At 52.0% G+C, this 24,629-nt stretch overlaps 1 protein-coding gene and 1 long non-coding RNA gene across 3 annotated transcripts in view; one reads left to right on the forward strand and one right to left on the reverse strand.

Moving 5' to 3' along the window:
* The window catches only part of LOC103348125 (uncharacterized), a 168,660-nt gene that overhangs the window by 130,254 nt on the left and 13,777 nt on the right, over window positions 1-24,629 (forward strand). Inside the window, exon 4 of the long non-coding RNA XR_016236577.1 lies at window positions 21,615-21,712. This is a non-coding gene — a long non-coding RNA (uncharacterized LOC103348125). The remainder of the gene's footprint in view (window positions 1-21,614; window positions 21,713-24,629) is intronic.
* The window catches only part of ANXA13 (annexin A13), a 62,555-nt gene continuing 46,577 nt past the window's right edge, over window positions 8,652-24,629 (reverse strand). Inside the window, exons 7-11 of one of the 2 annotated variants that reach the window (XM_008255642.5) lie at window positions 23,036-23,104; window positions 22,523-22,624; window positions 17,140-17,215; window positions 13,252-13,364; window positions 8,652-9,210 (exon numbers count right to left, since the gene is read on the reverse strand). In XM_008255642.5, coding sequence (XP_008253864.1) covers window positions 9,091-9,210; window positions 13,252-13,364; window positions 17,140-17,215; window positions 22,523-22,624; window positions 23,036-23,104 — 480 coding nt within the window. In that variant the 3' untranslated portion in view covers window positions 8,652-9,090. 2 annotated transcript variants of the gene reach the window in all.

The following is a 24,629-nucleotide window of genomic DNA, read 5'->3' on the forward strand; positions in this document are numbered from 1 at the left end:
CTGAAATACTCGGGACTAGAAGTGCTTCACATTTGGGATTTTTCAAGATTTTGGACATGGTAGGACCAGAGATTAAAGTACTCAAGGACAATGAGGGGTGTGTTAGAGGGACACAGGCGTCAACAGCAAGAGCTCCCAGGAAACAAAGCTGGAACAATCTGAGCAATATAATAACATAGTGTTGGATTATAACCCAAAATATAGATATTCATGAGTCTGATATAAATGAATTGTTGCCACCAGAAGTAAACCGGGAGAACAGAGACACTGAGTGCTATGGAGTCCCAAGTACTTGGTGTAGATATCCCCTCCCCACCAAGGAGGTGGATTGTTCCGCTACCTCTGAAGTGTAGGCTACATGTTGGGACTTTGTTTCTATGAGCCCAGAGTGGAGAAGGGGAACAAAATGAGTAACTTGACAGGGGAGAGACCTGCCAGTCAGCACCTGAGCCAATGGATCAAAGTCAGCGTCAACAGTGATAAGTCGTGTTACTCTCCTGTACCCTTGACATGATGTTAGCACCGTGATCTTCCTCTCTGAAGCCCCATAACCCCAGTCTAACCAGGAGAAAAATACCAGGCAAACTCATACACCCCAAGGACGTTCCGTACCTCCTCAAAACTGTCCAGGTCACTGGAAACAAGGAAAATCTGAGGAAGTGACTCAGCCCAGAGGAGCCTACAGGGGAGGCTACATGCAGTGTGGGATCCTGGGACAGAAAAGCTTCATTAGGTAAAAACTAAGGAACAAAGTCTGGGCTTTACTGAGTTGTGATGTGTCATTTCTAATTTGGAAGTTATGACAAATGTACCATATTAGTGTCGGTGACTGGTGGGGGAGTGCCATATGAGAACTCTCTCATATTACTCCAACTTTTTTCTGTAGATCTGAAACTTCTAGACAACAAAAAATTTAGTTTTAAAAATCTTCATTAGGGGCTGGCACTGTGGCATAGTGGGTAAAGCCATTGCCTGCAGTGCTGGCATCCCATATGGGCGCCGGTTCGTGTCCCAGCTGCTCTACTTCTGATCCAGCTCTCAGCTATGGCCTGGGAAAGCAGTAGACAATGGTCCAAGTCCTTGGGCCCCTGCACCCACGTGGGAGACCTGCAGGAAGCTCCTGGCTTCTGGCTTCGGTTGTGGCTAAGTGGGGAGTGAACCAGCGGATGGAAGACCCCTCCCTCCCTCCCTCTCTCTCTCTCTCTCTCTCTCTGTGTGTGTGTGTGTGTGTGTAACTCTGACTTTCAAATAAATAAATAAATCTATCTTTAAAAAAAATCCTCCCCAGACCTGGGCTGTTTCATTTCTGTGGGGAGCAATCCGGACTAGACTAAGTTACTCGAATTAGGACTTATTCTATGCATCTGCTCTCCCACAATATGGCGCTGGGAGAGAAGTAAACAGCTTCCGCACAGCTGCCTCCAGTTCAACCAATTAACTGTAGGACTTGCTCCTGATTGGAGAGCAGCGTACTCGGCGTGTGGGCAGCCGAGTTGGGATTGGCGGAGGAGGACTATAAAGGAGGAGAGAGACGGCATGCACCGGGAACATCTATGGGGAACATCTAGCTGAAGAAACACCTGTGCGGCCCCCGAGAAGAGCCGGCCGGCGGTGTGCCGCTCCCCTGCGGAAGTGGGGAATGTGGCCAGGGGGAACTGCCCTTCCACGGAGGTGGAAGGGATAGTAGCCAACCCGGGAAGAACCAGCAGCAAACCCGGGGAGGGCCGAGCAGACGAAAGAACAGCGCAGGGTCTTGTGTTGCTCCTCCACGAAGAGGGGGAGCGACATAATGGTGCCGTGACTCGGATATGAAGCCTAGGCAGGGTTTAGTGTCGTTCCCCCACGAAGACGGGGAGCGACAATTTCTCTCTGCCGATCTCCTGTCTTCTTCATGTCGGCGCCCAGTGCCCTGGGGTCGTTAAAGGAGTTGCAGTGAGGCACCCAGGCCAACTTGACATCTCTCGTAGAAGACGTTGGGGCTCTCCCTTTTGGGCATGCAGAGCTGAAATCCGTTGCTGGTGTTCTGGCAGCCATATGTCTCAGCTGATCTACTCTGCAGGCTCATCCGAGGCCTGTCTAGGGACTGTAATGCAGTTGGAGACGTGGTTTGGTGTAGTCCGGGAGCATCCTGGGCATTACTCTCTTGCTGCTGAATGAGCCAGGCTGCACACTGCTGGGCGGTCCTTTGGGTGAGGATGGAGGGGTGGGGGCTTCCAGGGGCTGGCATCCCCTGAGGAGAGCCTGTGGTCCCCTTAGCGTACTCAGCTTCCCTTAGCTCCTGCACTGTCTGTCTCCTTTATGCGGTAAAACCTCAGTCTTCTCTTCTGGATCATTATTCTCACCTCCTTTTCCTTGGAATCCTTACTTTTGGACACTCTCGTAAGAACAGATTTATGTGGGTTGCCTGTATGGTACGTGGGGTGCCTAGAACTTTAGAACTTATAGCTCTTAGAATGAGAAACTGCTGACAAGACGTTTTGTCCAGGAAAGAATGTCTTGAATGGCCCTGCTTAGGAAGAGTTGATTACATCCATTACCAGCCGCATGGTACCAGCTGATAGAGTAACTCTGTGCAAATTGGCTAAAGGTACCTTCTCTAGGCTGCTACAGCCCCGCAGTCAAAGTCTGGATGGGGAGAGCTAAGGTTTCAGGCCCAACGTGTCACCTCAACCAGGCTGCTTTGTGCAGTAGACAACCTACTCAAACTGTTGATGGTGACTCCGAAATGCATGGTGGGATCCATACAGTCCATTGCCCTGGGGGAAGAGTATTGCCATAGTTTGGATATTGAATGTCTCTCTAAGGCCCATATGTTAAAGGCTTGCTCCCCAGGGTAGTGCTGTTGGGGAGTTGGTGGAGCTTGTAGGAGGTGTGGCCTAGTGGAAGGTCTTGGGTGCCTTTGGGAGGTTGTCATATAAGCCCGAATGGGCCAACCACTCTCTCTGCTTCCTGTCTTGTTATGTGATCTGCCACTGCCTGTGCCCCACCACTGCCATCTGCCTCCCTTACCAAACTGCTGGGGCCACCCAATCTTGAACTTGAACCTCCAGAACTATGAGCTAAATCAGCCTTTTCTCTTTGTAAGGTCAATTGTCTCAGGTGTTTTGTTATAGTGACAAGAAGCTAACCAGCACTGGTGTCCAGGATAATCACCTCTTCTTATGCTGGTTCCCGGGGACAAGGTCTTGGGAGTCCCCTGGGAGAAACAAGGATTAGGACAGAGACCAAGTGCAGTGTTGAAGTTGGCTGTGTTGTTTCATAAGAGCTGATTCCCTTTTCAGGAGACTTATGAGGTGGCTGCTAAATGTAGTCATTATTGGAAATTAGAGAAACATAAATATATTGGTAATAAATGCAACAAATACTCAAAATCCATCCCTTTCTGATTGCTGGCTACATGTTTGTGTTTGTCACCTTTTCATCATGATAATGAAATTCCTGCGGTGGGCTACACATGAAGAAAAGGAATTTATTTGGCTCATGGATTTGCATGCTGAAAGCCCAAACAGTACGGGTGTAGACTCTCGCAAGGGCCTCAGGGTGGATGGTGGAAATGTACGTGGGAGGGAAGGATCGCATCTCCATATAGGAATCCAGGGAGAATCTGGTGGGGCCAGGCTCGGCTTTTCTAACAACCCTCTCATAAGAACCAGCTAGACTCCCATGAAAACCTACGTAATCCCTGTGGAGGGCACACCCTTAGCTGACCTGCTGACCTAAGGACCCCCCATTAGGCCCCACCTCTTAAAGGCTCCACACCACCTCCCATTGCCCCCACCCTAGGGTCCAAGTTCCCAACACACGAACCAAATGAGATCCAACCATAGCAGTCTTAGTGTTGTGTGGGGTGTGGGGGTGACTGCCATCTGTGAGCTGGGAACACTGTGGGCTGCCGCTGCTCGTCTTTCTCTGACTCTTACATCCTGGGACATCATGTCAGTGCTTGACTTCAGCCACTATGGAAGTACTGACACCATGGAATCAGCAGATGCCACAAATCAGCCCCGGGACCCACCTGCTGAGAGCCAACTACCACAGCGCCACAGCCGCTAACTGTGGTCCCAGTGGGGATCTGCTGTTTCCAGAAACTCTCTGGTCACATCATTCCGACTGAAGCCACCTGGCAGGAAAGGCCATCAATCCTCCAAAAAGAACTGACTGTGAGGATGGGGAGAAGGAGACACAGGCACAGCACAAGGCTTGAGCTTCAGGGCAGCGTGTGCGTTTGTGGTACAGATCACGGCTGATGCCACACACTCCCTGGACCCAGTCCAACTCCCTGGAAACCAGGAGGAGTGTGGAGCTGTGCACAAAAAGAGATGGAACCCTGGAGGCTGGCTGCGGGACACCCCCAGGGGGAGGGCAGGGTGGAATCTCAGCAGTACACTTAGAATAAAACCTAAATGCCTTACCTGGGCCTCTGGGTCCTGCTTCAACTGACCTCGGACTTCCGACCTCCCCTGGCCCTGCCCTCCCTCACACAGAACAAGGGTCCCTCGAGCACCCCTATAGCATCATCCTGGTTTGCCTCAAGCTCCTCTGTGGCCCAGCATCTCTCTGGTTGGTTCCTTCCCACCCCCTGCTCTCGGACAGATGACACTGATTGGTGCATTTCAAGTGGTTCCCTTCTCCCACTCTCCCAGCCTGGCCCAGTGTGACCCAAGGCCTCGTTCTGTTTCTTCTTCTCCTGGCTGGCCCCGCGGTCTGTGGTTATTTTCTGCGAGGTTTGTTTACCTGGTGATTGTCTTCCCCTTGGACTGGAAGCTCCGTGAGGGTAAGACAGGGCATGAGTGGCTCATCCTGGATGACTCGGTGCCCAGCTCAGGGCCTGGCACCTGGCGGCTCTCAGTTCAAGCTCATGGCCAGGCTGGAAGAAGAACAAGCGAGTTGCCCTCCAGCACACTGGGCCTGACGAGCCGGCGTCCCATTGAGGACAGGGGTTAGACTAAGAGGAGGTACGTGACCACAGCTGCTTATAGCAGTCTCCAGCAGGCTCTAGAAGTCCAGGGTCAGTGGTGTCACCATGGAGCTGAAGGAAGCATGGTGTGTGTGTGTACGTAGGAGGGTATTTTGCCCATTTGCCGTGATTGAGGCCCACTTAGGGCCCCAGCAATCTGAGGGAGCGAGCACTGGTGTCTTGAAAGACGAAGAACGGGGCCGGCGCCATGGCTCACTTGGTTAATCCTCCACCTGCGGTGCCGGCTTCCCATATGGGCGCCGGGTTCTAGTCCCGGTTGCTCCTCTTCTGGTCCAGCTCTCTGCTGTGGCCCGGGAGGGCATAGAGGATGGCCCAAGTGCTTGGGCCCTGCACCTGCACAGGAGACCAGGAAGAAGCACCTGGCTCCTGGCTTCGGATCGGCGCAATGCCAGCCATAGTGGCCATTTGGGGAGTGAACCAATGGAAGGAAGACCTTTCTCTCTGTCTCTCTCTCTCACTGTCTATATCTCTACCTGTCAAATAAATAAATTAAAAAAAAAACTATAAAAAAGGAGGAAGAACTTGGGGAATTAGTTCTCAGAGAGAGCAAGAAGAAAAGTGGCTGATGCCACCCCAAAGTGCTCAAGGGAGTGGAGACCTCACACACAGGCCTGACGTCCCTGCACTGGGCCCTCTGCGGTTGCGCTCCTCCCTATGGGTGGGCAGTTTCTGGGGTCACAGAGACACACAGCCCGGACTGCCTTTTCAAGCCCTTGCTGTAGGCACCTGGGACCCCGGATTTCCTTTCCGAGGGTCCTGAGCCGGCTCCAGAGCAGGAGCGGGGCCTCGCCCCAGGATCCGCAGCAGGGTCGTAGCGTGAACTCGGCTGTCTGAGCAGTGTTAGCTCACAGGCCCCTCCTGGTTCTGGATAGACCAGACAGTAAAGCTGGGCTGGGACCCACAGATATTAGGGGTCCCAGGGCGATGGGGAGAAATCTGAGAGCGGAAGCTCCCGCAGTGGGTGATGGGATGCTCTGGACTCCTCAGCTTTCACGATGGTTTTCTCAGGCCGGCTCCCCAAAGTCTGCTTACCCACAGCACCCCCAGGAAGCTCACTGTGGGGGGGAGCAGCAGTGTGGAGTCCCATGGGGGCCTGGGACGGCTTTCACGAGGAAGCGTGTTGAGTCAGCAAAGGCTCCGACAGGGCCTGCTCCCCTCTGTGTAGACACTCGGGTGGCGGAAGCTGGCGTTCCCCCTGGGGCCCTGGAGGAAGTGGGTAGCATGGGGACAGGGCTGTGCAGCAGCAGGTGACGAAGCAGTGTTGCTCTTGTCTCCCTCTTCCTTCTGTCTTGTCCTCCTCCTCTCGCCGCAGGCAGGCCTGCCCTCTGAGGCCAAGGGCTTGGGCAGAGGGGAAAGGGGCCAGCAGGGCACCGTGTATGTGAAGGGGAAAGGGAGGAGTTTCCCAGCTGGCTGTGGGGGCAGGGGTAGTGGGGACCATTGCTGGGACGGACCAACCCCGAGCTGTCTCGTGAGGGAGCGTCTCGAATTGAGCACGTCGGCTGTGGCTCCAGCCTGTGGGTGATGAGCAGCAGTCAGTGGCCACAGAGAGGCAGCACGAGGCTTCCCCAGCCAACTTTGAACCAATGCACTCGTGACTCATGAGCTAGTGTGGCAAAGGTGACGGGCTTGGGGGTCAGAGCAACTTGAGGTTGAATCCTAGGTCCCTTCTCCCATATGGCCTTGAACAAGTGACCTTGCTTCTCGGTCTCAGCCCGCTTTCTCCCCCGGGAATCACCTTCCTTATTTTCTCTGCATGAATCATGGTCACCAACAAATCATGTCTGTTTTTAATAGATCTCTCTGCTCTCCTTGCCATGAGCTCAGATCCCAAGAACTGGTTGTTTTGTTTCTTTTTATGAAAGCAGAGACCAGCTTCAGCACCAGATAAGAAAATACCAGTATGTTTTGTCACTGACCATGGCTCTAGAAAATAATTTTTTATGTGTTAAGGTTCACAATGCTAACTCTGACAGGTAAATAAACCAGTATAGTGAAGTCATCAAATGTTACCGTAATGTCTTTTTTTAAAAAAATATTTATTTGAAAGACAAAGATATGGAGAAAGAGGGGAAGAGAGAGAGAGAGAGAGAGAGAGAGGGAGAGAGAGTGCGAGTGAGCAATCTGCCATCTACTGGTTCACTCTTCAAATCTTGCAATGGCTGGAATTGGGCCAATCTGAGGCCAGGAGCCAGGAGCTTCTTCTAGGACTCCCACATGGGTTGCAGGAACCCAAGCACATGGGCCCTACTCCACCACTTTCCCAGGCAAAAGCAGGGAGCCTGATCGGAAGTGGAGCATCTGGGACTTGAACTGGCGTCCATATGGGATGCTGGTGCTGCGGGTGCTTAATCTACTATGACACAGAGCCAGCACCACCATAGTTTCTTAATTTGTTGATTCATGGTTTTGTACCCACTGAAAAGACACACTATGGCATCTGTCCTCAGACTGAGTGTTTGAGCTATTTGCTACATGTTTGGTCCTATCACCTGAGTTATTTCCCAAGGTCCAAGAACGATCCTAGTCCCCAACCAATTAAACACCTCCAATCACGCCATTGTCCAAAGGACCAAACTCCTCCATGACAAGCAATACATTGAATGATGGTATCCAAGTGTGTTTCAGCAGCCTCGTTGCCTGCCTCGCCAGCCTGCTCCTCTCTGTCTCTGTGCTGTGTCCCAGGAGAATGGATGCCACCTCTTTCTGAACATCCTGCCTACTCACACGTCCCAGCTTCCGCCTGTGCCCTCTTCCTGTGTTTCTCTGGCAGGCTGCTCTACACTCTTTAGAATCCAGCACAAACGCATCTGTGTGTTCCCTCTTCTTACTCTTGGATAGAGGCCTTTACCTGCCCTTGGTAATGCACATACAACATTCTGTTGCATATTGGACACCTCTGTCTATGTTGCTGGCCTGGGAATAAGTTGCCCAAAGGGTTGTCAATCTTCTATTTACCTTTATATCCCTGGAGCCTAGCACAGTGGTGAGCCAATGGTAGCGAATTAGATGAATGAATATAGGCCCATTCCCGTGTAACTCAAGTTATGTTTTTTTAAGGAGAGGTGGTTAGTAGCATGATTCCTGGAATGTCTTGGACTCAAGTCCTGATTCTAGCACTTGCAGATGAATTTAACCAGATTACTAATGTCATGGTTTCCTCAAGTGACAAATATCAACCTCATAGAGCTGTGGGAGCATCAGCTATGAAATTGTAACTGGGAAGTGCCAATGGTCATCCGAGACCCAGGTGTCTAGGTTCCCTGGAGGGAGCCCTTCATGTGTAGCTCTGTGCGGCTACAAGGCCAGCATCTTGGGACAGAGATTCTATTGCAGCCAAACCAACCTACCAAAGAGGCGGCCCATTGACCTTGATTTTGTTTTTTAGCACCTTGCTCAGCCTGGTTGTATTTGAAGGTCAAATGAAGCACTCAAGTGGGCCAAATGCTTAGAGGAGAAAACCCAAATAAATCAGGTAATAGATTAGTGAGTCTCACGCTCGTCACATTCACGCAGACCAGTCTACTATCTCCCTGCTGCCAGCCTTGATTACTGTCCTCCATGATCCCAAATAAACGCCACTGTTTACACTCCCCAGAAAGGTTTGATTTCACAGGTCCTGTGTCTCCAGGCCAAGAGCCCACACTAAGCAGGCCAGCTTTGGAAAAGCAGCACATTGGAGGCATAATCGACAACTTTTAATGAACGCTGAGGCTTTGGCATAGAACACAGAGAAGGAAAATTAGCAAATCGGTCAAATTGTCTCCCCTGTTCCTTCACCATTCTGTCTTTACCTGGCCCCCACACACCCCTGTGCAGTCTGTACTCTCCTAAGCATTTCATTAAAACCATAGCTTTTTCATCGACTGCTGATTCCATTTGTGTGTGGAAAGCATTCAGTCACCACGCTAAAGAAACCTTAAGAGGCAGCCCAGATACTTGCTAAGCCAGCGTTCAAGGTGACCCACCCGAGCACCTTGAGTCAATGAGCATGGTCTGGCTGCCCTGCGTAAGCTTCCAAGAAAATAAACCTGGGCTCTTGAGGGGGTTTTGTGTTTGGAACATGCTCTTGACAGAGGCGGCTTCTCTCTGTGTTGCTGTTGGCTTGGCTTGGCTCACTGCAAGAGGGCCACTAGAAGTTTCCGGAAGTCCCCGGAAGTGTCTGAGCGAACCATGTCAGAGAGAGACTTCTGGTACTTCTCTTGAAATTTTGCTTTTATCCCTGGAAGGTCCACCTGTGGAAAGACAACGGGCACAGCAACGTTCACACTGTAAGCACCAACAACGGCAAGCGTGTGTTAGACTCAGCTGTTCGTCTATGGCTTTTTTTTGGACAGGCAGAGTTAGTGAGAGAGAGAGAGGGAGAGACAGAGAGAAAGGTCTTCCTTCCATTGGTTCACCCCCCAAATGGCTGCTATGGACAGTGCGCTGCACTGATCCGAAGCCAGGAGCCAGGTGCTTCCTCCTGGTCTCCCATGGGGTGCAGGGCCCAAGCACCTGGGCCATCCTCCACTGCCTTCCCGGGCCACAGCAGAGAGCTGGACTACAAGAGGAGCAACCGGGACAGAACCGGCGCCCCGACCGGGACTAGAACCTGGTGTGCTGGTGCCGCAGGCAGAGGATTAGCCTAGTGAGCTGTGGCAGTGGCCTATTTATGTCTTAAATATCTCTTCAAGGGTTGCCATTGCCATGTCATGGATGAGAAACGGACAAGTGCGCTCAGTTCCCTGAAGTCTGCAGAGGGGTCCCTATGTGTGTATGTTCCATTCAAAAATGTGTTTATGGAGACTAAAGTTTGAATGTCATCGGATTTGATGTGTTGCAAAGTATCCGTTTTCTCCAGTTGTGTGAAAAGGAGTTGTTCTTAGGTAGCAAGATTACACCAAAGCAGGCAGCGGGCCCAATTTAGTGTGCTGGCGATGGTCTGATGACCCCCAATGTAAGGATAAGACAATTGTCAACATAGAAATAGGCAAGTAGGCATTATTTTTCCTGGTACCCCAAGCAGCGAGGACATTAGTACCAGTCAAGAAAATCCAAACTAGTATCTTTTGTAGGACATATTTTGAATCCATTTCATTGAAACCTTGAAAGACCCAGGTATTGGGGGTGGACCTGGGACTCAGGAACACACGAATGAGTGCTCTGCATGCAGACTGTTACAATCTGGGAAGAGAAGATCCTTGCACCAGGGAAGGTTTAACTCCAGATGGATCACAGGGACTCATAAAAGCAGCAAGGGACTCTCTTGGCTTCCCTGATACTTCTTGTGGAATTTTGCTCTTACGCCCTGAAGGGCCCCATGTGAGCAAGATGACAGGCACAGCAATGTTTACAGCGTGGCCACCATCAATGGCAGGCACCAAGAGTCTGTTCTTTTTAAATTCATTTCTGGTTTAGACTCTTCCTTGCACTCCAGACCTAGAGAATGTGGCTCAGGTATCTGGTTCTTTCTTCTGCAGCCCAATTAGAGGGCTGAAGTGATGGAGAGAAACAAGATGGGAATGGGGAAGGGGGGGTGTGTGGGTGATCGTTTGAAGTGGATGCTGAGTAGAAAGATACAGGAAGCAGGTGGTGGGTGTCCTCTGCCAACCATGGCTTAGAAATTCCTCTGTTCCCCTACTTGGATCCTTGCCCACATAGGGGGCAGGGCAGGAAGGAGGGGTACCTGGGGGATAGTCTGGTCATGTGGCTTTGGAAAACTAGGGAGTTCAGTTAAACTGCATCTGGCTGGGTCTAGAGCCGTTTGAAGGAGCTGACCTGGGAGGGGGTCAGGACTGAGCTGGGACAGAGCATCTCAGGGTCAAACGTTCTGGGGTCTGCACCAGAGAGAACATGGACTCCTGTGAGGTCCCTAGAAGGATCTGACCTCCCTGGGGTTCCTTCAGAGCCTTAGGTTTGCTCCATTGGGCACCTGTCCCTTTTGGGTCCCCTGAGACTCCTCAGTGACTGGCTATGGGGGGGTGTGCTGAGAGCCAGAGGTGGGGGACACAGACACCTGTGGAAGAGAGAGAGTGCCGGAGGAGGGAGAGTGTGGGAAGGAGTGTAGAGAGACCACCGAGGGGTAGGGGAGACAGACGTGAAGAGAGAAAGGTGCATCCTGCAGGAGGAGAAAAAGGAGGGAGAGGAGGAATTCCAGCACTAGAAATAGAAAGGAAAGACCCATCCTGTTGTGAGACGCTGAGTATTGCTTGTTCAAACTTCAGGAGCAGAATTTGGGGTGGTGTCTCTCCCTTCATCTACCATGTCCCCTCCCCCACAAAGGGAAGATGGCTGTGGGTTCCCAGGACTTGGTTTCACTTCGTTCTCTCACATGGAGACAGTGCCATTGCCCCTTCATTTCCTGTCCCAGGAGCTGTGGCTCCTGGTCCCAAAGCATGAGCCGCGAGTCTTGACAGCTACTTCCAAGCTCTTGGCTACTCAGCCTCCTCCCTTTCTCAGACACATCATGCATTGTCCGCTGAGATGGGGCAAACACTGCCTCCTAGGGGCTGAACAATGCCTGCAGTCCTTGTACATATAAGGGGACTTCCAAAAGCTCACAGAGAAACTAGAATTAAATCGTAAGTTTATTTTGGTGTGAAAACAATCTTGAACTTCATGCATAGGGTTTTTATCATACATATTTTCCATAAACTTTTTGAAGATCCCTTGTATATATTTCAAAATATTTTATACCAAAATGAGTTTATCTTTTCACTCCATTTTCCATAAACTTTTTAAAAAAGATTTATTTTATTTATTTCAAAGTTTGAGTTAGAAATCTTCCATCAGCTGGTTTACTCCCCAAATGGCCACAACTGCTAGGGCTGGGCCAGACAAAAGCCCGGAGCTAGGAGCTTCTTCCAGATCTCCCATGTGGGTAGCAGGGGTCCAAGCACTTGGGCCATCTTCTACTGCTTTCCCAGGTGCATTAGCAGGGAGCTGAACTAGAAGTGGAGCAGCTGGGACTCGAACCAGCACCCATATGGGATGCCAGCATCATCACTGGTGGCTTTACCCGCTCCTCCACAGCACCAGCCCATTTCCGTGAACTTTCTCATGTGCACTCAAAGGAAGCACTGATGATCCCTTGGTATTCAACAGATACACAGTAGTATCTGCATCATCAGCATTTCTTGAGGAGGTGGAAATTAGGGGAAAAAATGTGCCCAGGAAGGTTCCTCGGGGGACTGGGAATTTGTTGCAGTGGCGAACACTCCACTTGGACACGTGCATCCCCTATCAGATTGCCTGGGTTGGTTCCAGCTCTGCTCCCGATTCTGGCTGCCTGCTGATACACACCCTGGGAGGCAGCACGTGATGGCCCATTTGGGTGCCTGCCACCCACGTGGGAGACTTGGATTGAATTCCTGGCTCTTGGCTTCAGCCCTGGCTGTTGTAGGCATTACGAGTAAACTAGCAGATGGGAATGCACTCGCTTGCTCTCAAATAAATAAAATAAATGATTCATTAAGAAAAAGCTCCTTAGGGGGAAATCATTTAGGCTGAGAAACCTTGCCTTAGGCCAATATGTTTTCTTGCACAAAATCGGTGCTTGTGCCGTGCGTCCAATCAGAAACCTGGCTCAGGAGCTAGGAAGGCATTTTCTGTGCTCTCTGCGCTGGGAGATGTGTCTGTGTCTCTGTTGGTCTCCCCTGAACTAAAGCCATGTGAAGCTGCCCTGCTTTAGAGCGACTCCCTGCTGGGTCCCTCTGCCCACTGCCACCAGCTCTCCAGAGCCACCAATGACAGAAGTAGAAGCAAGTCTCATTACTGCATTTTTATATAGATTGCAGCAGATCACCGTGTCTTCTATAAATTCTGGGACAGCCAGTGCCATCTCTGTTTTATACTTGCTGTAAATAGGCAAGTAAACTATCTATAAACTATCTGTTGGGGCCTGTGTTGTGATGCAGTGGGCTGGGCTGCTGCCTACGATACTGGCATTCTATATGGGTGCCAGATCAAGTGCTGGCTACCCCACTTCTGATCCAGCTCCCTGCTCATACACCTGGGAAATCAGCCAAAGATGGCCTGTTTCTGGGCTCTGGCCACCCGGATGGCATTCCTGGCTTCTGGCTTTGGCCTGGCCCAGCCCTGGCCCTTGTGGCCATTTGGGGAGTGAACTGATAGATGGAAGATCTCTCTGTCTGTCTCCTTTTTTCTCTAACTCTGCCTTTTGAGGAAGTAAATAAGTACACCTTGAGAAAGTAAACCTTGGAAAAAAAGACTATGACGTCGGTGGTGGGAAAGGAGAGGCCCCAGCTGTGTCTTTGGAATGGAGGGAGTCTTACCTCAGCCCTGGTCACAATGATGCCGATCAGCGTCTCCTCGTCGGTCCCTGCTCCCTTCATGGACTTGTAGAGACGCTCGGCAAAGTAGCCCTCGCGGTCCTGGGCGCACTTCACTGGGCGGGACAAGGGAGGAGAGAGAGTGAGGTTTGGGACCCTCGGAAGGCTGGCGCCGTGTGGGCTGTCTCTGCCAAGGCTGCCCTTGGAGCTGACTGCCTCGTGCCGAGATGAGGTGTGAAAGGGGCTGGCTTCATGCTGCTGTGGAGTGAGGTCTGGCAGCTTCCCAGGTCAGGGCATCTGAGCTCTCCCACCAGCGCTGGGGCCAGATTGCTAGAGAGGAGTAAGAGCCTCTCTTGTTCCCTGAAGGGATGAGGAGAGCCGTGGCCCTCCCCTACCCCGTTCATGATCTGCACAAGGGACTCAATATCTAAGTGAGCTCTCTGGTGCTGGGGTTGGCTTCTGAGGGGAAACACGGGCTGGCCGCCGCTTTCCATCACAAAGCGACGTTATCTCAAGGACTGACTTAGCCAGACTCTCTGCTTCTGCATGCAAAGCAAGCTCGCTTCGCTTGTCCTCACTGGGTCTGCTGCGTGAGTCTCCTCTCCGAGTCTTTTCCTGGCGGGTTCCCCATAATCTCCTTAGTGAGTGGTCTGGGGCGTGGCCTGAATGTGCTGCCTGATCCTTTCCAAAGCTCTCCATCCCGAGATGCCGCCACTGGCTCTCTCCTTGCCCACTGCTCTGATCTCTCCCAGGATTAACAAAGTGTGGTTTCTATCTGTCAGCTGGTGTTGGGGTGCACACAGCTCCCTTCCTGGGGATAAGACAGAGACCACATGGCCTCTCTCCTATGTGAAAGTCACAGAAAGTAGATCTGAACTTAGAATAGTGATTACTGGGGCAGAGAGGGTCCATGGGGGTTGGATAATGGGTATAAAATCACAATCTCATAGAATAGGATCTTGTGATCCACAGCACAGTGGGGCAACGATAGATCACAATAATGCATTATTTCTGTATAAAGAACTGGGGGGCGGACATTTGGTAAAGCGGCTAAGCCCCGCGTGGGACACCTATATCCCAAATCGGAGTGCCTGGTTTGGAGTCCTGGCTCTACTTCTGATTCCAGCTTCCTCTAATGCACAGGCAGCAGGTGACAGCTCAGAGGGTCAAGTTGCTGCCACTCAGATGGGAAACCTGAATTGAGTTCTCAGCTCCTGGCTTCAGCCTGACCCAGCTGATTTGGGGGAGTGAACCAGCATATGGGAGATCTCTCTCTGTTTCTGTCTCTCTAACTTTCCAAAAAAAATTGTAAGAGAGTAACTGAGTAGCTCCAAATGTGAAAAAAAGATAAAGAAATAGAAATGCTAATTGCCTAAGTTGATCCATTTACACCTCATACATGTGTTAAAGTGTTGCACAATACCTCATGGAAATGTATAAGGATTGTATGTTATAAAAAAATTGTACAGATCCATCAGCTCTGTCCTCTCCTCCTCGCTCTTCTGGGTCCATCACCAGTACCACTTAGGGGGAATGAGCCATTTACACTGCAGGTTGTAACACTTCTCTAGACTGGCTTCAGGTTGTTTGACACTAGTGATGAGCAGTGAGTGCATGGAAGGTGCAGCCGTGTCATGGCCTCTGCTGGCTCCTTGTGGGAGGGACAGGGGTGAGCCAGGGTCAGGGAGGCAGAGTCCAGGGTAGGCCACGTGGCAACCACCGGAGGTGCAGGGGCAAAGGAAAGCTCAGGCCTAGGTTCTGGCCTCTGTAACCAAAGGTGCTGGATTGGTTGGAGGTTATATAGAGGGGAACATGGATGTCACGTCACTGTGGGGAGCAGGTGGCATATTTGGGACTCACTGTGGTCCCCAGGTGATCTGATCCAGTGGCCTCCATGCGGTTTTCCTGGAGGTCCTCTCCCGTGCTGCACTGAGGGATGCTGCAAGCATTGTCTGCCTGGTGTGTGTGTGCCCCACCTCCAGACAACCTCTCCCTAGATGTCCCTTCTTCCGGATAGTTGGGGAAGAACACCCAAAACTTCTTCCTCTGTCTACAAATCTATGCCTGGGGGACACCCCCTGTTGTTGGCAGCAGCTGGCATCTCTCCAAAGCTTGGGCGAGGAGAGCCCGGGAGCTATACCGTAAAGCTGCTCCTGGAGAGGGGAGGAAGGGCAGCCGGCCGCTGGGGCCCCTGTGCTGGGGTTCTCCCTGCTCCTGGCCTCTGGAAGGCAATTGCTGGGGAAGCGTGGGCTCCTTTCCTGGTGTGGGGCCTGGGGAACTGCACTGTCTCAGGTGAGATGGATGTGGGTGGCCCGGGACCCCATTTGAGAGGGCTACCCCAGAGGCTGCAGGCGGTGGGAGTCATTTGATGTAAGCCCCGCCCCCCAGACTTGTCAAACGGGAACAGGGTGGGAAGAGTCTAGAAAACACAGCCGTGAAGTCAGCTTGCATTTTCCGTGCGCGTATTCTCAAGGCCTTTTCTGGTCACTTCCACTTCTGCTGCCCGCAAGTCCACTCAGCTCCTGCAGTTCCCGGCCCCACCCCCAGGGACTCGGCTTTGCCTTCCTCTGTAAACTCCTCACTCTCTTTGTTTGCTTGGCTTTTTATTTTGCCTGTAGCCTGATCTGTTGATGCGTGTATATGCACCGTGGATACTAAGCTCTGTAAGAGTGAGGATGGGTTCTTAGTTACCCCTGGTCCTCACACCTACCACACCCTCCCGGGACTGAGCAGGTGCCGAGAGAATGTCAGGGGCCAGAGTGGCTGTGTCTGCCCCTGGGTGTTTCCCTCAGTCTCAGCTCTGTGAAGACAGCAAGGATTTGGAGCCTCAGAACCAGGCCATGAGTAGCGCCCTCCAGCTGCTTAGAGAGCCTTAGGGGACAGCTGTCCAGCTGCGGCTCCCGTGTACAGCCAGTGTGGGTGTGTCTAGGCCTCCTCCGTCCATCAGAGCAGAGGTCCTGCTAATCTGAGTGCAAAATGAACAAGGATGAAAAAAATGATCAATTGCTGACATTGTTCGAAAAAACCAGAGCCCCTCAAAGAGCCAAACAAAAGAGCTTGGCACCTGCGGCACATTTTTTGCCTTCCAGAGCTGCTTGTTTGGTTCTTCCTCTTCTTCTGGGGATCTGTCTTTCCATGTCCTGTGCCATTTGGGATGGTGCCCTGGACTCCTCGCCACAGGAGCGTGGACAATGGACAATGCCTTCTTTCCAGGGGGAGCTGGCCAGACTCGCTCTGGGGCCCATCTCTCTGCTATTTCCTGCCTTTGGGCAACACCTGGAGAGGAGGTCCTGGCGAATGCTTGGCATGGCCCACATCTGGTTTCCCTCCTCACTCTGGAAACAGACCTCATTCTTTGCAAATGTTGAAGGGAACCGAATGCAAAAGGAAACCCTGAAGCCACCGGGCATGCGCAAGCGCTTGGCTCCTACATGGGGATGCTTTTGTAGGTGTGTCCTATGAACCCCACTGCTGCCTGGGTCTAGATAATGGTCCTGGGATGTCTGCAGGTGATCTCAGGGGGCTCTAGCAAGTGGAACATGCAGGATCGAGGTGCTCGTTCAAGGCTTACCTGCTGCTGCTCACAGCCAAGCCCCTTTCTGAAAATTGCCCCTCAAAGGAGACAGCTGGCTTGTCCAAGGTTGCAAATGCTCCCAGGGTACAGCCAACACCCAGGGACGGATTGACATGGGGTGCAGAGCCCTCACCCTTTTGCTCCCAGCCTCAGGTCTCCCTGTGGGACCTGCGTGGCCCCAAATGCAGCTGCGTCCCCTTCACTGTATCCCTTGGATAGAGCATTCCCCAATGTGTCCCCTGACACCGAGCCCCTGTCACCCAGTCTGGTTCCAGGGAGCCCAACCCAAGACAGGAGATTCCCCCACGGCACTTTACCGAGAGTTAAATAGGCCTTCTTCAGATCTCCTGATGTCTCTTCCTCAATGGCTGCTTCTATGTCTTTGCCGATGAGCTGCAGAGAGAACCAAATTCTGGCCATTATTGCAGGGTTTGTGTTTGGCCTTGGCCCCCTCGGGGTGGCTCCTCTGTACGTGAAAGGAGCCCCTCACCTTCCTCTGGCCTCGCAGGGCTGGTGAAGTTGCCCCCATTCTCCAGGGAGCTCCCATTGCCCAGGAGTGGTCCCAGATTTGACCTCAAATGGATTTGACCCCAGGCAGTGCCATGCCCTTGGCCTCAGTTTCCCCATCTGTAAAATCAGCAGATGGAGGAACCCTTAATTTATACAAGAATAGTATTTTTTTTAAAATTAAAAAAAAATTTTTTTTTTATTTTTTGACAGGCAGAGTGGACAGTGAAAGAGAGAGAGACAGAGAGAAAGGTCTTCCTTTGCCATTGGTTCACCCTCCAATGGCCGCCGCGGCTGGCATGCTGCGGCTGGCGCACCGCGCTGATCCGATGGCAGGAGCCAGGTGCATCTCCTGGTGTCCCATGGGGTGCAGGGCCCAAGCACTTGGGCCATCCTCCACTGCACTCCCTGGCCACAGCAGAGAGCTGGCCTGGAAGAGGGGCAACTGGGACAGCATCCGGCACCCCGACCGGGACTAGAACCCAGTGTGCCGGCGCCGCAAGGTGGAGGATTAGCCTAGTGAGCCACGGCACCAGCCAGAATAGTAATTTTTTAATTTATGTAGGACTTCAATTTCCCAGGTATTTTTCATCTTTTCTGCAGTATCCTAGGAGGCTGTGGTTATAATAATCTGGCTGCACTTCCCTCATGTCCCTTGTCTTGGGGCTGGGGACCTGGTCACTTACAGGCCAGGTACTGGAAGTAGAGGCTGTGATGTTCATGACAAGGACTTGCGCTACTGTTGCTGAGAGAGGGGGCCTGTAGGGGCTGGGAGCCCCGGGACTGGCCTCACAGTGGCCCCCACCCTGGGTGATGGCACGTGGAGCCCCGGGGGCCGGCCTCACCATGCACCCCCCCCTACTCTGGGTGACGGCACATGGAGCCCCGGGGGCTGGCCTCACCGTGTACCCCCCCACCCTGGGTGACGGCACATGGAGCCCCGGGGGCCGGCCTCACCATGCACCCCCCACACTCTGGGTGACGGCACATGGAGCCCCGGGGGCCGGCCTCACCGTGCACCCCCACACTCTGGGTGATGGCACATGGACCTCTATTCGCCACTGGTTCACGTACCGCTCTGCACAGCATTACACATTGGGTTTCTCTCCAAATATTTACAGAAGCTGACGTTACAGTAAATTGTGACTGATCCTTAACACAAATACTGCCCGGGCCATTCTCAGGGCAGGCAAATAAAGAGAGGGGAGAGGTCTGCGGGGTGGGGTAATTGCAGGGAAGCATCAGAAACACTGAAACCTTGTTCTTAGAAGTGATCTTTTGGGGCTATGACACAATTGATTCTATAAATACTGGGGCCGTTGGGTACACAGCAGTGGAGTTTATGGCGCTTATGAAAACACAGGTAAACAAAGTGTTCTTCGCAGAGCAAGCAGGATATACGTGCAGGGAAGAGGGCGCGTGTTTAGTGAGTTCTTTTGCTCGTCCTCCCAGTTATTGCTGGAGGCTGGAGTACCTAAAGGCCCGGGTATTTGGCGTTAGAAATCGGATTAGAAAGAGCAGCGGGGCTGTCCATCTTGTGCCTTTCTCGGTTGGGTCTGATGTGGGAGCTGGTATTCTGGAAGGGGCTGGGGTCACTTCCCCGGGAACAGGGCTCTTGTTCTATAGACGAGAGTACATTGCAAGCGGATGCTTTGTTTACGTGAATCTGCGTGTACTTAAAAAAACTCTCACATTACATGACTTTCTGTTTCTGCTGTTAATACCAGGACTCTAGGAGAGTCCTCTTCAGGTTTCTGTAGGACCTCACACTACTACAAGGCAAGTAAAAGCAGAGCCGTTCTGGGGAGCAGGAGGTGACCTCTTTTTTTTTCTCTCTCTCTCTTTTTTTTTCTTGACAGTTAGGCAGTGAGAGAAAGAGACAGAGAGAAAAGTCTTCCTTCCATTGGCTCACCCCCCAAATGGCCGCCACAGCCGGCGCACTGTGCTGATCCAAAGCCAGGAGCCAGGTGCTTCCTCCTGGTCTCCCATGTGGATGCAGGGCCCAAGGACCTGGGCCATCCTCCACTGCCTTCCCGGGCCACAGCAGAGAGCTGGACTGGAAGAGGAGCAGCCAGGACAGAATCCGGCGCCCTGACCGGGACTAGAACCCGGTGTGCCAGCGCCGCAAGGCGGAGGATTAGCCTAGTGAGCCGTGGCGCCAGCCAGGAAGTGACCTTTTAATGCCACCTATCCCTAGGTAGTAATGCTGCCATGTGTCTGCCCTCTTTCTTGCACAACTCCAGGGGGCGCCACTCACACAAGACAACAAGTTGGTATTATCCCCTCTTCTCATTCTGCCCCTCTCCTGGTAGCTCCTGCCGCCCTCCATGGGATCCAGGGAACACAGTCTGGAAACAATGGCCCAAGCCATCGCGCCTCTCCTTTGCACACTTTTTACTTCAGCTACAGGAACACTGAGTTCTTGAGGTCTTGGGACAGAATCAGGTTTTCTGAGTTTAGTACAAAAAAAAAAAAAAAAAAACAAAAACCAACACAAGATGAGGGTGGATTCCAATGAAGTCTAAGACTCCAGTTAAGCAGGCAGCAATGCCAATGGGAAGTCATTAGAAGAATAAAGGAGACATTCCTCCTTCGAAAATCCATTCCTTCAAGCTGACAGGGTGCCAACCCCAGAGCCCTGCGCACTGTGGTGTTGACGGCAGCAGGTGAAAAGCGAAGGGCTCTGGCAAGGGCTTAAGAACATGTCCAGGGGAGAGGCAGCAGGGCTCGGCTAGGAGCATGTGCACCTGTGTTCAGCCAGGCCCTTACTTTGGCTTGAAAGTGTGCAAGTCTCATGTGTCTGGTAACACTGGGGGCTGTCATAATCTTGCACAATACAGCTGGTTGGGGAAGTTCTTTTGTTAGGGCTGAGAGAGCCCACAGTGTCAGAAGTTAAGACTCGGGCTCAGAGGGTAAACAAAGGTCAAAACCTCAAGTTTCTGTGCCAAAGATGGCAAGACAGCTTGTACCCCTAGGCATACAATCACATCTTTGTTATTGGTCAGAGATCACCAGCAAACTTACAGAACCTGGGATGGAAAAATCAGCAACCAAGATGGAGATGAACCGCATTTGAGCAAGGCCTTGGAGTAGATGAAGAGCTAGACCTCAGAGCTAGCTGGTTTGTGGAAGAATCGTCGGATCTGTAGATGACTTTATCATTCACTTGAGTTTTACTTGGATTCTTGCCACTGTTGGTTCACACAGGGAGACCCTTCACAATTGCTCATGTTTATTGAGTGCCTTCTGTGAGGCAGGTACTGGCTAAGTCCTTACTTCTATTCATTCTCATGATCTGTAATCCTATAAAGTAGGGACGACTAGGCACAGAACCTTACTAACCGCCCAGGGTCATACAGCTAGTAACCTAGAGCCGACTGCTCCAGCCGTAACATGCATCAGAACCACCTGGAAGACAGAAAGACCTACAGATGGGAGAACCCCAACCCTGTGGCATCTCGCTCAGAAGGTCCCTGTGGGGACTGGGCGTTCTCACTTGAACAAGTTCTGGAATGAGACTGAAGCTGCTGCGTCAGGGCCAGTTTTGAGATATTGGCCTCGTTGGGGTCCCAGCAGCCAATGGAGAAGATACACACACGTATGTGCATTCTCACAGTGACTACCAATGACAGCCAGCCCCAGAAACTCTGCAGCCCCCATGATGGGGGGAGGGGGCCTCCAGCTCAGAGCCCACACAGCCCCCAGGCACATGGAGCAGGGGACTGCATCGCCAGCTGCTTTGGATCATGGTTCTGGGCACGATTTGAAAGCTGAGAGCCCTCAGGGTTTATATACAATAAGGATAAAATTCCGAAGCTTCCTTGTCTTTGTATCTACTGGCAGCGCACAAGAACTGCTATTTCGAGTGAGGAGTGGCCAGCCCCAGCCGAGGCGGGCGCTTGGGCTGGGGACTCTTGGGCTTCTCATCCGCTTTGTGCTACCGACTTGCTGTGTGGTCCTGAGAAGTTACAGATGGTTCCCCACTCAGCGGACTCTCCTAGGCCAGCAGCTGTGCGGGCGCTGGCTGTTCAGCCGCTGTTACAGACCCTGCACTGGTGTGCAGCTAAAATGAGACAAAGGGCGTAGATGTGCTTTGAACAGGTAACAGCATGCTACAAGTATAAAATGGGAAGGCAAAACGTCGGGTGTTCCACTAAAGGCTTTTTGCAATTTAGACCGCTTTTCAGGGAAGGGCTCACTGCTCAGAGCCTTGAAATAGCTAATCCATCTTGTTGGCTTATAACGATTATGAGATTACTCAGATGAGTTATGCGTGTCTTTCCAGGAACGTGGCCTCTGTTGGGAGTGGTGGGCCCCATGAGCTCAGCTGCAAATTGGAAGAAGGGTAAGAAGAATGGAGGCGTATATTCTTAGCACCATCAGGTACTGTTCTGAGCCTTTATCCTATTTAACTCCTTTTTTTTTTTTTTTTAATTTGACAGAGTTAGATAGTGAGAGAGAGAAGCAGAGAGAAAGGTCTTCCTTCCGTTGGTTCACCCCCCAAATGGCCACTATGGCCGGCGCTGCACTGATCCGAAGCCAGGAGCCAGGTGCTTCCTCCTGGTCTCCCATGTGGGTGCAGGGCCCAAACACTTGGGCCATCCTCCACTGCCTTCCTGGGCCACAGCAGAGAGCTGGACCGGAAGAGGAGCAACTGGGACTAGAACCTGGTGCCCATATGGGATGCTGGCGCCGCAAGGCGGAGGATTAACCAAGTGAGCCACGGCGCTGGCACCTCTATTTAACTCTTAATATAAGTCTTGAGGATGTAACAGCGAGACCCATGATTCCTGGTTCACATGAGAGGATGGAGAGGTTTGGTCACTTGCCAGTGGTAGAATCAGGATTCGCACCTGGATCTCTTGACACAGGAGCTTTGATCAGAAACACGACCCACTTCTGCCTCCCTGGCCTCTGCCCTGCCTGCGGGGCTGGATGGGTCTTTGTTGTGGGCGCTTGTCTTGTGTGCTGTGAGAGGTGTGGCTGCTTCCCTCCCAGGTTGTGACAACCTCCAGCGTTTCCTGACATTATCGAACGTTCCTTGGAGGGACAAAATGAACTGTCCTCCAGGGAGAACCCCAGTTACAGAGGGCCTCCCAGTTCTGTATCCCAGATCTTGGCTTCTCTTGGAAATAAGGATTTCAGAGGGAACCCCGTGTGGCCCCGTGTGTGGCCCCATGCATTGTTCCTTACCATCTGATAGGCTTGAAAGGTGGCTCGGAGCTGCTTGTAGTTCCTCCTGGCCAGGACCTCATTGAAGGCAAGTTCATCTGTGCCCCAGCGGCCTTCCCCTGCCTTGAGGGTCAGATACAAAATGTTTTAGGTTTTGTGGAAAGACTGATATCCAGGACTGGGGCCAGACCTCACTTATGGGAAATTATAAACTACACACTAAATAAGAGTGAAAGGATTGATGAAGCACTGGAAGCTTCTAGCCCACACGTGCACTTTACAAATTTATTTCTAATATTTATACCCTCCCTTGTTCCCAATGATCTGAGCAGTTGATCCCCATTGTATAAAAACAGGAGCAACACTTCCTATGCACTCTATAAAGAACTAAGCATCTCTTTATTTCTTAAATATCACACTCATCTCCCAATAACTCCTATTTGCATGAAATAAAATAAAAATCTGTTAAAAATAATGTTAAAAAAAAGTAAAAACCCCCAGGATGTGGGGAGCCCGGCACATGGGTGCACTTACATCATACAGCTCTTTGGCATCCTGACCCGCCAGATCTTTGTCCACGGTATCTCCTTCATCACGATTAGCCTAGGAAAACCAGCACATGGCATTGACTGGCGTGCTTTCTTGACCACAGAAAACACAAAAGAAAACCCACCATCCCTCCAGACAGCCTGGCTGAGGCTCAGGGGCTGCTCTTTGCTGCCATCTCTTGGCCACAACTGGTAAACAGCATAGCTTCTTTGGCAACAGATTTTTTGGGGGCGTTGGAAACCAGTGTCACCCACAAGTCCCATTGACCTCTGGGCAGGTTGACAGCAACCTAGGATGTCCTCTAGAGGGAGTCCATTGGGAAGATTGTAGTCTTCCTTCCAAACTTTCATACGTCACCATTCACCATCCCAGTGCTGCAGCCCTGAGACTTGGAAGTCTAATGCGAGCCTACATGGAAGTCTAATGCGAGCCTACATGATGGGCAGAATCATATGACAACTGCTAGAGACCCATGCCCTGGCATAAGCCCCGCCCCTGGAGTATGGGGGAGACCAGTGCACATGATGAGACGTCACTCTCTCACAATTGTTTATGTTGGCGGATAATCGGGATTTTCCTGGAAGTAATTCGGGTCCCTCGTCAGCTGAGTTTACCAAAAGGGAGATTATCTTTGGGGAAGGGAGAGATACTCAGGTGAGTTCCTAAAGGGGCAAGATGGAAGAAGTCAGAGATGAGCTCCTACCGGCCTGGAAGAAAATGAACAGCGGAGTGGTGAACTGCCTGTGGGGGCCACGTGGCCGGGACCTGTGGACATTCTCCGGAGCCCAGCGTGGTCTCTGGTGGCTCGCAAGAAAACGGGGACACCAGGTGCACAGGCACAAGCAAAGGACTTCGCCCTGGTCTGCGGAGAAGACAGCAGCTCTGGCTGGCGCCCTGGTTTTGACCGGTCAAGAGCAGAAGGACTCGGCTCCTCCGTCCCAGGCTCTCGACCCACAGGCACTGGGAGATGACAGAGTGGTGGTGTTCTGAATTGCTAGGCAAGTGGCAGTCTGGTATGTAGAGGGAGGAAACACGCATTCCCTTCCCGCTGCAGTGGAAGCCTTTCTTCTCTGCCCTCAGCATGTCCCCTCTGGGAGAAATACAGCAGGAAGCGCGTCAGCCTGGTGGAGACGGCTGTGTCGGAGGGAAGGCTGACGCTCCCTGCCTTCCTGGCTGGGTTCCTTGCTGCGGCTCCTACGCAGACACCAGCCTGTGTCCTGGGAGTAAGCTCAGAGCTGTCACCCACCTTGGGTGACCAGGTCCGCTTCTTGCTCCTGGGCTGTGTCTTCCCAGCTGTGCAAGCCTGGCCACGTTACCTATCCTTCGAGCCCTAAGTTTCCTCCTTGGCAGAATGAGGTGGTTCTGCTTACAGAGCGGATTCATGAGCCCGGGGGCCTGCGTTCTGCACGTGACCAGACAGATTGCTGTTGTGGGAGAAATCCCCACCAACTGATTTCACTGTCACTGGGCTGCTGGTGGAGCCAGGCTTGATGAGCCCCCAACATTTTGAACAGAAGGAAACATTTGTGTTCATTGCCTTTTGCATTGTGGTACCATGTCGCTGAGGTCCTTTCCTGAA

This window comes from Oryctolagus cuniculus, chromosome 6 (genome assembly GCF_051225735.1).
Source record: "Oryctolagus cuniculus isolate XC-2025 breed Fujian yellow rabbit chromosome 6, ASM5122573v1, whole genome shotgun sequence".
NCBI classification, from domain to species: domain Eukaryota; kingdom Metazoa; phylum Chordata; class Mammalia; order Lagomorpha; family Leporidae; genus Oryctolagus; species Oryctolagus cuniculus.